At 41.1% G+C, this 14999-nt stretch overlaps 1 protein-coding gene across 2 annotated transcripts; it reads left to right on the top strand.

Moving 5' to 3' along the window:
• Positions 1-5592: 5592 nt before the first annotated feature.
• On the top strand, positions 5593-13437 carry LOC120833877 (interferon alpha/beta receptor 2). Of its 2 annotated transcripts, none has more exons than XM_078091299.1 (8): positions 5593-6019; positions 7080-7176; positions 7362-7482; positions 10027-10190; positions 10842-11008; positions 11453-11606; positions 12119-12243; positions 12624-13437. In XM_078091299.1, exons 2-8 carry the CDS (start codon positions 7128-7130, stop codon positions 13281-13283), a joined length of 1440 nt encoding a protein of 479 aa, XP_077947425.1. In that variant the 5' UTR covers positions 5593-6019; positions 7080-7127; the 3' UTR covers positions 13284-13437. The 2 variants fall into 2 exon arrangements, with proteins under 2 accessions (XP_077947425.1, XP_040057382.2); XM_040201448.2 differs by having other exon boundaries at positions 5595-6019; positions 11450-11606.
• Positions 13438-14999: the final 1562 nt, after the last annotated feature.

Below are 14999 nucleotides of genomic sequence, written 5' to 3'. Positions count from 1 at the left end.
TAGCATTCTAAGATCATTTATCTATCAGTTTCACCATATAATATGCAATGGGTTACATTACAAGTATTGGAAGTAAGTTTGAAATCACCAATTAGTGTCCGAAGCGTGATTGTAAAGTCCTTATTGGTCTCCTCCGGTCCAGACACTGCTCTGCTATCTCCTGTGACTCAATGGATTCTCTCATTTATTTCATTGCCTCCTATCTACTACAGCACGTTATATTAAAAAAAGGTTTCTATGGAAGTCAAACTTGAATTCTTTTAATTCATTTGTCATATTTTCAATTTTATACATTTGTAGATTCAGTTGTGGCCCTCAACATATATTCACTCTCCTTTCATTTCTGGGTTGGGCTAAATCAAAAATTCTATAGCAGCTAAATGCTCCACTATGGTCACTAGCTAGTCCTTAGTTGTCTGCTATTTGCTGCTGGGCAGGTAGTGAGTGGGTAAAAAAAGAGGTTGTGTATGAAGGAGTTTGTACTGAAATACCTTCCGAATTGAATTCATAAGGTGTGAGGCCAATTCAATTCATTTTATTTTGTATATCCAAACATCACAAATTACAAATTTGCCTCAGAGGGCTTTACAGTCTGTACACATGCAACATCCTCTGTCCCAAAAGCCTTACATCGGCACAGGAAGAATTCCCCAAAAACTGAAAAAAAACAGGGATTTAAAAAGAAGAAACGTCAAGGAGAACGTCAGAGGAGGATCCCTCTCCTGGGATGGACACAATGCAATGGATGCCATGTGTACAGAATGATGAACTGATGCCAGAAATCATAAAGTTGATAAAATATTGGTAGGACTAAGCCACATAATAATAATTTAAAATGACCAATTACAACAGCGGTAGTGGAAATAGTAGAGTAACATCCATCCACTGCTTATCCTGCACACAGGGTCGTGGGGGGGGGCCCAGCCGACAGCCAATCGCTACACAAAGACAAACACCTACAGGCAATTTAGAGTGAACCAATGAACCTGATCCCCAGAGCATGTCTCTGGACTGTGGGAGGAAGCCGGAGAACCCACGCAGACACGGGGAGAACATGCAGACTCCACACAGAAAGGCCACTGGGCGGAATTGAACCCAGGACCTTCTTGCTGTGAGGCGACAGTGCTAACAACCACACCACTGTACCGCCCTGGTAGAATGAATGAATGATAACAAAAGTAGTAATAGTGTCAGCAATAGTAATGTGACTACTTAAAATAATGACTGTAGTAGCGGATAGTAGGCAGGAGCACTGCAGGAACAGAGATGTACATTAATGTTGACAGCAATAGTAATTATAAAAAGGTAAAATAGTGATAACTAAGAAGAATAGTGTCAGAAGCGGTAGCTGTCTGCAGGGGGCAGGAGGCAGGAGGCAGGAGGCAGGACCAGGGTCGGGAGATAAACACCATCCGTGGAAACCTGTGAGGATAGAAAGCACAAAGATTCCAGGGAAGAAGTTCAACACCCCCCTCAAAACTCACAGACAGTAATAAAATGGGTTTGTCCAACCGTGTCGGTGCACTTACCACACATTTTGTACGCAGACAAATTCACCTTAATGACGCTCCCATCTGGTGAACTGTTATTGTTGTAATGTGATTACAGACCTCCAAACTACAGCAGTCGCTACGCCCCCTGTTGGAGAAACAGGCAGGAGTGCAGACAAGAGAACAGAAAGTAATATAGTGCTGCTGACAAGCAGAGCATCAAAAGTGGTCTTAGCCACCTATAAGGACCACCTGAATAAAATAATTCCTCAGTTCCTTATCTTTTTACTGCTGTTTCTTGCTGTCAAATCGCCCTGACTAACAAGAGTCTGAACCAATATTCTATGTGTAATATATACTTGACCTTAAATTCTTTGTTCTTTTAGGTGGGTATAATATATTTTCCTTTACCCCCTTTAACAGCAGACGGACACCTACCGGATGGATGCTTGCCTACCTCCGTGGGGGTTTGACGTCACTGTGTTGTGTTAGAGCCTCAACTTCCTGTGTTTTCTTTTGTCCTCCCTGGGTCTTCATCACAGCACCTTATGTGTTTCAATCAGCGAATGCAATTATTCAAATGTAAACGCGCCTGTAGATGGCCTGTACCTGTTGCAGCAAATCGGCCTTTGACATTTTAACATTATCATTGCTGAACCATCTACTGCTTAAGGAACTATTTAATTATTTAGGCAATTCCCTGAATGTATTTGTGAAAAAAAGATGTGTAGTGTTTATTTTGCCCACAGACTTTGACTTGTATGTAGTCTGACATAAAACGTTTGTTATTAACTGGTTTTGTAGTTGTATTGTGCTGAAATCGTATTAATCAACATCTTCCCACTACGGTAGAGGTGAGATTCTCATTTCTCTTTTGAGCTTGTTGCCATCTTCGCTGGAAAGCTCAGAATTCCAGAGAGCTGCAAAGTAATACGGTAGGTTTAAGAAAACATTATGGTTGGGCTCAAAATAAGTACATAAGGGAATTTAAACTTAAACAATGTAAGTATTGAAAACTGAAACGTCACCAATGTAACTTTAAAATAACTCAATGACACTTTGGGACATTAAGCGCCGTCTCTGACACTGGTCTGCTGGCTAAGAGTTCTCAGTGGTCCTCAACCTTTTCTGCCTCACCGTTTCATGTTAGACAATTAGTCCAGAGGGACAAGCTCTAATTGGAAGAGAACCCAGTCATTTTTCAAAAAAAAAAATTCTGTACGGACCGGTACCAGTCTGCGGCCCGGTGGTGGGGGACCTCTGTCTATTTGACCCACCCACCCTTAGTGGTCTCGGCCCTTTCATAGTATGTCCCTTGCTCTGAGCAGAGCATTTACACACATGTGTAAATTACACTTACTCCGGTGCAGAGGAAACAAACAACAACAAATAGGTTATTTTGCAGGGTTTGGAGCTTTACCAAAAGTCAATTCTTCCTGACGGAACAAAGCGAAAACAGAACAGGCCCCAGCAGACCTGACGCGCTGGGAGAAAAAGGCCTGGCAACAAAAATAGGAATATATAATATACAAAATAACAGGACTAGTAAACACCAAATGGCTCAGGTCTGGGGGAAAGAAAGGACGGGAAGCTAAACAAAGACGTGAAGAAAAATAAGTATACAAAGAATGGGTATGAGGTAAGAAAATGAAACCAAAAGTCACATTAGGATGAGTTTGTGCAAGTCGTCACATCAGCAAAGACTACAGACCATGAAATGGTACATAAAAAGCAAGACTGCCATTGTTACTTAACGCCAAATGACCAACAAATTATTGGGCTGTAAGTGTAGCGGCATTCCTTGGTTGACGTACATTTCTAAGCCGCAATTGAGCTGGAGGCACATTGATTTCATTTTCTCAACGCAAATGACACTTCTTTTCGTTTGGTGTTTATTTAACTAAATACACCAAAAAACACATTCCGTCACACGGTAGAAAAACTGTGCACTAGTGCCTAATATGTGAATGTTCAGTTGCATCTGCTGCAAACATGACGTCAATATAAGCAGAAAAATAGTGTCAAGCCATGATGTAACAATATATCCTTAATATAAGAAAGTCCAATTAAAGAATATACGCGCTCTTACAGTAAGATTATATGGTGTATAGTGGATTATTAACATCCCACAACAATGAGGATGTAAATGTGTACCTTGATTCCTCCAAGATATTGTACATGAGTAGCTCATCTAATGCCTTTGCAGAAAGACATGGAGAGCAGCCTTAGTTGTAACTTTACTTTGAGCGCCCTTTAGTGGCCTCTGAACCATAAAAGATTAAAATGTCAACTGGCTCAGCCTGGAAAACCCAGAGTGAAATTTGGTAAGTGCACTCGTGCACTAGGACCATGTTTGGTACATATTACATCACATTACAGGTCATTTAGCTGACGCTTACACTGACTTACATTGCATTTTAAAGCTTTTTTTTACATTTTTGCCCGGGGAGCAATTAGGGGTTAGGTGTCTTGCTCAAGGACACTTCCGCATGGGACCTGGAGCAGCCGGGGCTCAAACCGATTTGATAAAATAGAAATGCATGGACGGTCCCCTCTTCCGTAGGTAGATGGTGGTGAAAGATTTTCACTTATGAAACAAATCCACTTCTTCCACCTAATAGCCACACCGACAGTCATGGCATTTAGAGAAGAGCTGGTATCGCTATATTTCAAATGAGGTATCCACTATCCTCATTATGGGTTTTGGCCTTTATGAAATAACATTTAAACATTGTATTAATTAAAACTTGACAGATAAAGGGGTAAAGACAAAAACGGCTTTGGCATGGATTTGGGCAAGAACATAACAGACAATGTAGTGACATTTAAAATCTCATTCATAATGTAATAGTTATGTTATGGATCTAATTACAATTTAATTGATGTGTAGCAAACCTTCTCTCACTTTAAATGTATGTCATCTTAAATAATGACAGTTAACACCTAATAATGGTGATTGAAAGCAATGGAAAAAACGACTGGTTGGTGGGCGCGAAGTGGAAAGAAACGGTTGTGACACATCCAACTCAGCAGGATGCCGGTAGCTGTGTGGTCTGTGTAGGTGCTTTGTGACATGATTCAATATATAGGCAAATGTTGTATAAATATCCCCACTGTGCGACTAATACATCTGTTCTCAAACGGTTCATCTCTGAGCCGTCTCTTGTAAATGAAGCAATGCATAATGATATCAAACAAAATAGGCCTCTTGAATCTCAATTCTGAGGAAAGCCAACTTGAGACTTCAAAGGGCCTGGATTTTGAAAACGCATATAAGAATGATAAATCAATGATACTGTCCTACATCAACCCCAATGAAATTAGTTTGTAACAGTAGGCTGCTTGCTCTTAACCAATTTCTTTGGGTTTCTGCTCTGAAAATGGCATGAAAGTGTAATTATGCTAGAACAAATTTTTTTATCTGGACATTTTTTTTCTGTCAGGATAAAGAGGAAGTGAGTGTTCTCATTTGTGAAATCAGTTTATGTTACTAGTTAAGAAATAAATGCATATGGCACACGCAAAAAACCTTCGGATTTTAAGAATTGCCTGACAGGGTACCCTGCCCTACAAAACTTAGATGATTTTTTGAGCCTGGTACCTCTAAGTGATAGCCCAGTGTGTGGGCAGAGATCTATGGTATGGTATAGAGTAAGATAGACTACTCTAGGAGAGGCGTTTGTGCATGCAGGCCACAAAGCAGAGAAACTGGAGGAGTGAAAATCTGGATTTTTACTGGTGTAAATATGAATAGGACTGCACTTTGCTGCAACTTGTTCTGTATATAATATAATTATTAATAATTTATAATTAAAACTATTTATTTCATACGTTTTACTCTCTGTTCTGAAAGGATTGCAGGCACAGAAGAAGGGTAATTAAAAAAATATATATATATATATATATATATATATTTTTTTTTTTAATTGCTTCAAAGAAAATATTTAATAATTTATAGATACATTTATAAATATCGTATGATTTCATGTGTTTTTTTCCCCCATCTCTAATCATTAATGAATTAACGTAAATGTTTACGCCCCCACGCATTCATTGGTTCTCCCGTTCAACGTCACATTGCAATGACTGACGTAAAGACAGCTCGGAATACTATCAGGGAGCCTCTGACGCGTCTAGAACTAGGACCAGACTGAAAGTCAGCTTCCGGTATCTGTGTAACTTTGTTGTGGATCTTCCTCTGTCTCATGAACTTGTGAGAACTGACAGCTAACCTCCATAACGCTAAACCTCTGGTGTGTCCATTAGCGACAGGTAGCTACATGCTATTTGCACAAAGATCATGACCTAGTCTTATTAATCCGCTGTGCGTTGTCAACTCTCTCAAACGAGGGGACGGTGACGTCACGGCCGCGCCTACTCAGGAGACGGGACGTGTGCAGAGAGAGGTGATACCTCGGTTTACCCCGTAGTGTGGACAATAGAGGTAAACAACTCGGCTGGTAACCGTGTGTCTTTCATTGCCTCTCGGATATCGAAAGGACGGACGTTACTTCAGGCGGTGTGTGTCGGTAAGTCACCGTCAGTATCGAGACGCCTGCTTGTTTTGTTTTGTATGTTAAACATGCTGCTCACTAAGATATAACCACTGTAACTGTTTGACATTGAGGACCATTGTAAGCGAACGTTACTCTCAGTGACTGCGGTCATGTGGACCGTAGACTTCATATATGTGGACGGCATCTCGGGCGAGTGAGCCGCCGCCTGACATGGAATGCACCTCTATTGGCGGTGTTACGGTACGGGGGCTTGTACGGCCCAAAAGGCACGGACACCGGACCCGTAGTGAACATTTGTCCAATTTGATATAACGTGTCAGACGCATCCAACATTTGGAAATATATGAATTAACAGTATAATACCATAGGAGGTTACCCCGCTGTACTGATTTTAATTTAATTAAATATTCTGAAATTAAAAAATATTCATCTCACAATGTTTGCACTATAAAGGTTATGTTGTAATTTCACTGTATTCTTGTTCACGACGACCTCCTCTATATTGATGTTTATCTATTTTACTGTACAGTTTTTGAGGAACTCAACTAGGAATATGTATACAGATAATTCACTCAATCAATCAGCTCACTCACAGGTTCCCCTTTATCATACAGAAAACAAAGTCCAAATAGACAAAGTAGTTAGACAAAGAGTTATTACACTTGTTATTATCGTTATGCCATTTCCAGAGGAAAGGCCAAAAAACAAGCTAGTCACAAAAAGGTTAAAGACATAGTCAGTTGAAATGACATGATGACATTCATAATGTATCAATATTTGAACTTCTTTGAACATTAGGTAATGTAAAAATGTCCCTGGAGGTAGTGCAGTGGGGGCGTCTGCCCTTCCGGGAGGCGCTGGCCCTCATGCCACCAGAGCTCGGTAGAAGAGGGCCGTGGTACTGACTCACTTCTCACTTCCCAAGTCCATCGCCATGACTTGGTGGATGGAAAAGTAATTTGCAAGCCAAAAAAGTGTGGTCACCCCTGCTGTAAGGAGTACTGTGACGGTGTACTGTGTACTATAGTGTAAGGAGTACTGTAACTGTGTACTGTGGTCTGCATTAAAACAGCTGTGAGGGGCATGCGGGGTCCGGGGGGCAAGCAGACACACCAACAGGATGAACCCTCTGCCTCATGTGCTCTATCTCACCTTACTCCTGGATACCGGTGAGTCAACCTGTTCATCAAGACGAAGTGAATTCTCTGTACAGCAACATTCATTGTATACCTCAGGCAGATACCGTTGTGCCGGCACACCTACTCTTATCCAGTCATTGAAGGGCCCTTTGCCGGGTGGTGGACCTCGTGCTGTGTTTGAGTCTGACTGCATCACCTGTTAACTGTTCACACAGTGCTCGGTTCCCTTCCTGCTCCGGTCAATCTGTCCGTCAGCTCCGTCAACTTCCACCATGTCCTGCGTTGGGATCCCGGCCGAGGAACCCCAGCCGGAACAACGTACATTATCAAATGGCGGTGAGGTCCTCTGTCTCCCGTCTCGGTATCACGATGTATTCTGTAGCTTCTATCATGTGCTCACTCGGGCTCCAGTGTTTGTAAAGGAGGGGGTCAAACTTCAACACGGTTCTTCAGTAATATTTTGAAAAGGTCAAGACCCCAAAATTAGAGTACATTTTACTCACAAACAAGACTAGACAGCAAATTATGTCATTTATTCTGGCAATGTTTTTTATTGAAAAATATCTTTTTTTCATTTTCAGAAAAAAGGCAAACCACAGACAATGAAAAAGATAACAAATACTAATCAACTAAAAATGAATAATTAGTCAATATTTTACCAAATAAACATGACCGAGCTGTGAATAGAGAAAATGTCGATGCAGCAGATCGTAACCATCTACTTGTCACTGGTCATTCTCGCCCCAAATCAAATATTTTGGTATAAAACACGTTTTGTTTATTTGTCAAATGGTCTGAAAATAATGGAGGTTATTTGAGGTAATCGGATTGAATTATGGGTGATTAATTGAATTTAATAACTTTATCAGATTTGATCCAGTGGTGAGGTTTGACTGCTTTAACTTCTGCTCCCTTTGATGGTAGCTGAGGTTTTGTGTCACAACGGCTTCTTTTTCCACTCGTAAGGCGTCCTGTGCGTTCTCAGTGCAGCTGTGACCACAGACAGGCCAACTCTTCGTTTTTAAGGAAGTGATATTTAAACCACTCTTCTCAAAAATATATTGTGACAGGATTTGATCTTCTGACAGTCACTGTGAGGGTTGACATTTGATTTGATTGAACTGAACACACAAATTTGTTGAAGCACTTTTTAGGGGGGATTACCTGGAGTGTGGATTATGTCAATGATTAGCGCTAACTTTGATTTTGATACGTTATTTTCTGTACTGTAGCACATTTACCTGCTGAAAATGACAGAAAAAATGACACGCAAAGGTGACGGGGGAAAAGAGATTTGCAAACATGTGAGCCGGCAATAGTTTTGAAAGAAATAAAAAATAACCACAGCAGTTAGTCATCAGCTAACTTTGGGCGAGCGACGGGGTAAACCCCGGATTGCTCGTCAATGGCAGTGCTGACACCGAGACGAACAAAAGCGTCAGTCCAGTAAATTTACATAACTGATTAAAATAGACCAATTTCTTATTCTTTCTATATTGACCTTAGGTGCCGATTTTTGTTGTCCTTATGTTGTTACACTTTGAAGCCGGTCATGAGGTAAGGCTTAAATTTGCTAAGCGATCACATTTAACTCTGATTGGTATGTGTAGTATTAAATGAAAGCATCTCACTGCTAATATGTCCATTGTTGCTGTTTTTATTCAACTATCTCCCATTGTTCCGTCCACAAAGAAAGAATCATGATATCCAGTAAAGACGTGCTAAGGGAACAACTTCCTTAAGCAGCTTAGACGGAATCGGATCCAAGAGACAAGTAGAAGATCCAGACTTTGAAATTGTAGAAGTCAGTTGATCAAGGTTGATGGAAGAGACGCCATCCAAGGTTCTTACTCCAGAGGAGGGGTCGACACTGGTTGAAGGAAGGAGACCATCAATTTCCTCTTTGATAGTCAGAATCTTATCATTAAATAGTCGTTACTAGTGCGGTCCAAAGGAATACACGGCTCAGCAGAGCTGTGACTCTCTGTCAGTCGGGCTACAGTGCTGAAGAGAAACCTGGAGTTGTTTTTATTTTTCTCTACTAATGATGAGTAATAATCTGATCCTGCATTACAGAGAGCCTCCTTATAAGCTTTAAGGCTGTCTCGCCAAACTGGCCTGGATTCCTCTAACTTGGTGGAACTCTTTAACCGTTGGAGTGACAGTAACTCTTTATTCGGAGCGGTAGCCGCCTGATGTTGAATCTGCCAAATGGGGTAATAATGGTAGTGAGCTTACAGAGGAGGCAGTGCTGTAACCTCATTAGTAGGCAGGATATACTGTTCTACTGTTCTCTCAGTCTCCTGATATCCACACAGATGTGGGCTCTACCGGTGCTTTTCTCCAAGAAGGGTCCCATGGGTGCACACTAATGGCCTAACCGATGGCCGGGGGGCAGACACAGTCTCTATGGGCTTTAGAAGGTTGAGTAACTGCTCTGATGGAGGAGACGTCACTCCTAATCACACCGGACAAACTACAGAAACTAACGACTGAATCTGTGCTTCTAACTAACTAAGCCTTGCCTCCAACCAATCACATATACTACCAACTATTACATTTAGCATTATTTAATTCAATTGTTTCATTTTGTATAGCTCAAAATCGCAAATGACAAATTTGTGAAACATCTTCATGAGATGGTAATTCGTATAGAAGAAGAGAGGAAGAAGAGAGGAGCTCAGTGTGTCCTTAGGGGGTCTCCCAGCAGCAGCTTATCTAGGGTCTTTCCTGCGGTTTCTTTTTAATCATTGATACGCATATGTCTAATATGTGATAGTGTCAGAGTTTATACACAAAATAAATGATCTTGCCATAGTGAGAGAGCACCGACAGCATGAAATAAAATGTCTGAGCTGCGTCTTTTGTTTCTGTGTGCAGGGTGTACGGGAAAAGCAAGAGAACGCATTCATTCAACTCAACGACAACATCATTTACAGTAAAGTTTCCACCCAAACATGTGGTGTTTCGCCTGAGTGTCCAGGCGTCCTACAACAATACTCAGTCTAAAGAAAGCAGCATCCCCTTCGACCCGTACACTCAGAGTACGTCTGTTTGTTAACTTCTAATAACAAATGACATGCTATATTATGATTTGTCGCTAACAGATCAGTCTAATTAGGGAATTACATTAAAGAAATTGTGATATTGTCCTTATTTTATTATTTTCTGCCGAGGTTTGAGGATATGGGAACATTGAAGGTGCCCCGCTCACCAAATGGGTTCTACCTTCTTTGTTTGAAATTAGGAGTTAGCAGCTATGGATATTATATATATAATATATATATATATACTATATATATTTATATATATGTATTATTCTTTTTAAAATAGGTACATATTACCTCACTTTTCCACATGAGTTCATTATCTCGACTGCAGCTTCTGGACAGTTTTCCAATTTATTTTCGAAAAACTTAAGGTGCTTGTTCACATGATCAGGGGGGTTTTCAGTGTCTTCAAATACTGACATTCACACGCTGGGGTCTCTCCTCGTGGTGTTTGTTAAGCCCAGGGACAGATCGCCTCATTATATTCTTGTACTTTTCCCCTTTTTTTGGCCGTTGTTGTGGTTGCGTTGCTGTTACAGACTATCATTTGACATCAGTCTAAAATCTGTCCATGTTACAGGTTCAGATTTCACAACAAACCATGTCTGCCACCCCAAAACAAATATGCTTTCTTTTTTCTAAAAGCCATAATAGGTCCTCCAAAGGTGTCTCTGTCTGGATGTGGCAAGTGCATTCATGTCAACATTTCACTCCCTGAAGCTGACCCGAGGTCAGGATTCAAAGACATCATGTCAATCTACCACGACGTTAAGTTCAGGGTCTTTTGGAAGAAACGTAATGAAACAGCAGAGGTAAGACGAGCATTTCCCACCTTTAGAAGACATCAAACAAATGTCTTTTACTGAACTATAATGTGTATGATGTTATTACATTACAGTTACAGCAGATAGGATATTATACAATATTAAATCTTTTTATGAATTTGATTCACCTCCCTGTCGCATGTTTTCTTAATGTTGACTTCCTATGATCATTTCTGCTTCTGTACCTCTGCCTCAGCGCTTCCACCCAATCGATCAATGGTGCCATCCGCCAACTCGGCACCCTGTACATTACTCAGTGATTCGGTCACGCAAAATCCCTTTGCAAAAGTTATCCACAGGGCCTCCTGTATTATTTCATATATACATATAATGGTTGCCCAAGGGGAAACTGACCGAACTGGAAGGCTGATGGACAGAGTGCCGGCGTCTGGGGTGATGCTCAAAACGCTTTTGTCTGTATTTCACCAGCAGTGCTTCCTCACAAAATCCAGGAATTCTACTGTGACCAACCTGCAGATTGGCACGGAGTACTGTGTATGGGTTTCCACAGAGATTAACATCAACCGAAACACTATGCCGTCCGCTGTGGAATGCACCTTCACTGGCAAAGAGGAGCCAGGCAGAGGTAAGCCGCACTTTCAAACAGAGAGCCGCATGAAGCGCAGTTAAATGCCACCTCTGGTTTTTGATGAACCTTTAACGCACCTGAATTAATGGTGCGATCAGAAATGATTCATTTTCATAAATTAAATGAAGCCCTTTTCCTGCCAGCTGGGGCAGATTAGGAATCCATGACAGGTATTTTATTTACAGAGAAATGCATTTTTGTCCAGTTATAAAGTGTCGGACCATTTGGAAGCTCACTAAAACATTTCACACACTAGGAATTGACTTTTTAATGTTGGTGCAAAGACAGTAAAGATGAATATAAAATACAGAAAGTACATAAAGTACAATAAATGGTATACATAATGTCAGCTAGGACCCTGGATAAGCGGTTACAGATAGTGGATGGAATAAATAAATGTTTACAATATAACTCTACAAAGATTATATTTAACATCTGGAGTAAAATACAATCATGTATGACTTCGGTCCCACTTTTGTGTGTGTGTGTGTGTGTGTGTGTGTGTGTAGGCCCAGTGTTTTCAGGTGCAGTTGCTGCTCTTGTGATTGTTAGTGGTATCCTGGTGATCTCCTTGTTGTTCCTCTACCACACTGGATTCCTCTGTAAAGTGACCACTCTGCCCAGAGCCCTCATTGTAAGTTATTTGATTTGACAATTGGTCTTTGTATGAATTTAGATTTCAGACTATTCCCTTGAACATTTTAAGATTACATGAACCTGTATTCAGTGCGTCAGTGTGCTTCAAACAACATTATGCAATATTTGCAACAATATCTGTAACTTTCTGAGACCATTCAGCTTCCTGAAGGTGGAGCACTCGCTGCTGTTTGAGATTTTCTAGCTTTACTTTGGCCTTTGAATTTCACACTTAATATTTGCAGCCTTAAATATTCTCCTGTGCCATAATTCATTTAGTTGATTAGGTGAATTTAAGAGAGCTGGTGCATTGTTGGGTTGATGGGTTTCACTCTCTCACTGTCTCGGCACCTTTTCCTCTCTTCTTTGCCACTCTAGAAGTCTCTGAGCCAAGGCTGCACCCTCACGCCGGAGAGGACGTACCCTGACAAGGTCTACGTTGGCGCAGAGATGGAAAAACAGAGAAATAACAACAATCCCTCAGGTCCACACGCTGCCAGCAGGGGCACTAACTCCGATGAGGAGGAGGAGGAGGATGAAGAGGAGGAAGGAGGAAACGTCTACATGGACAGAGACGCAGAGCTTTCCTCGGGTGAGGGTTCCTGCCGGGACTCTGCGGATGTGTGGAGGAACAGCAGAGGGGCTGTGTCAGGGGGCTCGGGGAGTTTCAAAGTACAGGACACAGAGTTTGAGGTTGAGGTCAGACATTGGGATCTCGATCAAAGTCAGGGCAAAGCTGGAGGGACAGACGTTTCTTTCCTGCCCGATGGACCAGTCACAGTGAAGTTGAAGGAGGACGAGGACGAGGAAGAGGAAGAGGAGGATGATCACTTAGGCGATATCAATCTGTTCTCAGTCACACTTGCTGCACTGGCTGCATGCGAGGAAGGGGAGGAGGAGCAGACTCCAAGAGACCATCTGTCAGACCCTCTGTTGGATCCTGAGCCGGTGCTCAACTCAAAACGGACCCTGAGCCACACAGACTCACAAAGAGAGACCACCAGCATTAATGCTGGCTACACAAGAAGACTTCACTGAAAGCCAAAGTAGTCTTTATTATATTCAATGTCTGTATATGTATGTATATATATATATATATATATATATTTATATATATATTTCTATGTATTTTAGGTGGTTGATGTTGAAAGAAAAAATCATGGGATATTGAAATAAAATACAAAGAAATTCATTTCTATTTATTGGATTTTATTTTTCTGTATTGTTAAATGGGATCTCAAAATGCTAATATCATTTTTCCTTTCATCTCAATTGAACTGAATGAATATACAACACATAGGCCAACAGTGAAGGAATGTATTATTTGATCCCTTGCCAATTTTGTTTGCTCACTGACTGGTGTGTAATTGTTATTGTCAATTTATTTTTAGAGTGTGAGACAGAATATCAAAAGGTTACATATGGTTACAAATGGATTTTCATCTGATAGTGTTAAAGCAGTATTTTATTTTCCTACAAAACATGGGTCAGTTATTAGTGGAGATACTGTTTCTTGTAGTTGTCACCACATTTGTGCACATCTCCTCTTTGCAGGTTGTCGCTTAGACACTCGGGCCTTCAGCTCCCTCCACAGATTTGGCCAGGCCGCTGTGACCTTGGTGGGTTCCTTGTTGATCACCGCTTTGTTTCCTTGGCTGGGTATTTTGGGTATTTTGTCGTGCCCATTTTCGGTCTCCAGGAAGGAACAAATATTCCACAGTAGATGGCCCAGCCCATCATTCCCTTGATACAGTGAATCATTTTGCTGGTTGCTAGGAGTACTTATTTCACACAATCAAATGCAAATCTATTTCAGATTAGAGTTTCTGACTGCGTATATAGTTGCGTTAGGGCTGTGGCTTCATGCATGGCAGCCATAATGCTGTATCACTCTAATAAGCCAATGGCGCATAGATGGATCAATTTTTCTTTGTTAATCCTGCGAGTTGACGTTAACATGTCATTTAAATGACGCTTTTATCCAAAGCGATTTACAATAAGTGCATTTCAGCCATAACGATGCAAACTCAGAATAACAAGAAAGTGCAATTTCATCAAATAAGTCGATTTACAACTTGTTAGAGATAAGAGCCATAATAAATATGTGATCGCCCAACATCTTCAGATCAAGTCCTGTTGCTATTCATCAACTCAAACCCAATAACTTTCAGGGGGGTTTAGAATATTGGTTTTGTAGAAAAATTAGCCCCATTAAGTATCAGGATGAAATCCTTGACCCCATGGTCAGACCCTACGCTGGAGCAGTAGGTCCCGGGTTCCTCCTGATGCACGACAATGTGGCAAGAGTATGCAGGCTGTATATGGAGGATGAAGGAATTGATACAATTGAATGGTTCTCACGCTGACCTAAACCCAATAGAACACCTGTGGGACATGATGTTCCTGTCCATCAGACGCCGGCAGGTTGTTCCTCTGACTTTACAGGAGCTCATTGATGCCATTAGACAGATCTGGGACCATCGTTCGCCTCATTAGGAACATGCCGCGACGTGGTCAGGCATGCCTACAAGCATGTGAAAAGCATTTTGAGATGCAGAAATTTAAATTGGGCTAAATTAGCCTGCCACATCATTTTTTCACATTGATTTTTTTGGGTGTCTATAAAATGAAGCTCTATGTAAGCTGGAACTTTTATATCCATTAAAAGATGTGGCATGCTTTCGCTCATAAGACTGTTATATCAACTGTTCATATCAGTATAGATATCCAACACAATTTTTTGAGCAGTGCATT

This window comes from Gasterosteus aculeatus, chromosome 16 (assembly GCF_964276395.1).
Source record: "Gasterosteus aculeatus chromosome 16, fGasAcu3.hap1.1, whole genome shotgun sequence".
Lineage (NCBI taxonomy): Eukaryota > Metazoa > Chordata > Actinopteri > Perciformes > Gasterosteidae > Gasterosteus > Gasterosteus aculeatus.
Note: the sequence above shows the minus strand (reverse complement) of the source record. Positions and strands in the feature narration are given on the sequence as shown.

Coding starts and splice junctions, on each gene's coding strand:
- LOC120833877 (XM_040201448.2), top strand. CDS start 7,128: ATGAACCCTCTGCCTCATGTGCTCTATCTCACCTTACTCCTGGATACC. Junction 11,009..11,449: donor AACGTAATGAAACAGCAGAG/GTAAGACGAGCA, acceptor GTATTTCACCAG/CAGTGCTTCCTCACAAAATC. Junction 12,244..12,623: donor CTCTGCCCAGAGCCCTCATT/GTAAGTTATTTG, acceptor TTGCCACTCTAG/AAGTCTCTGAGCCAAGGCTG.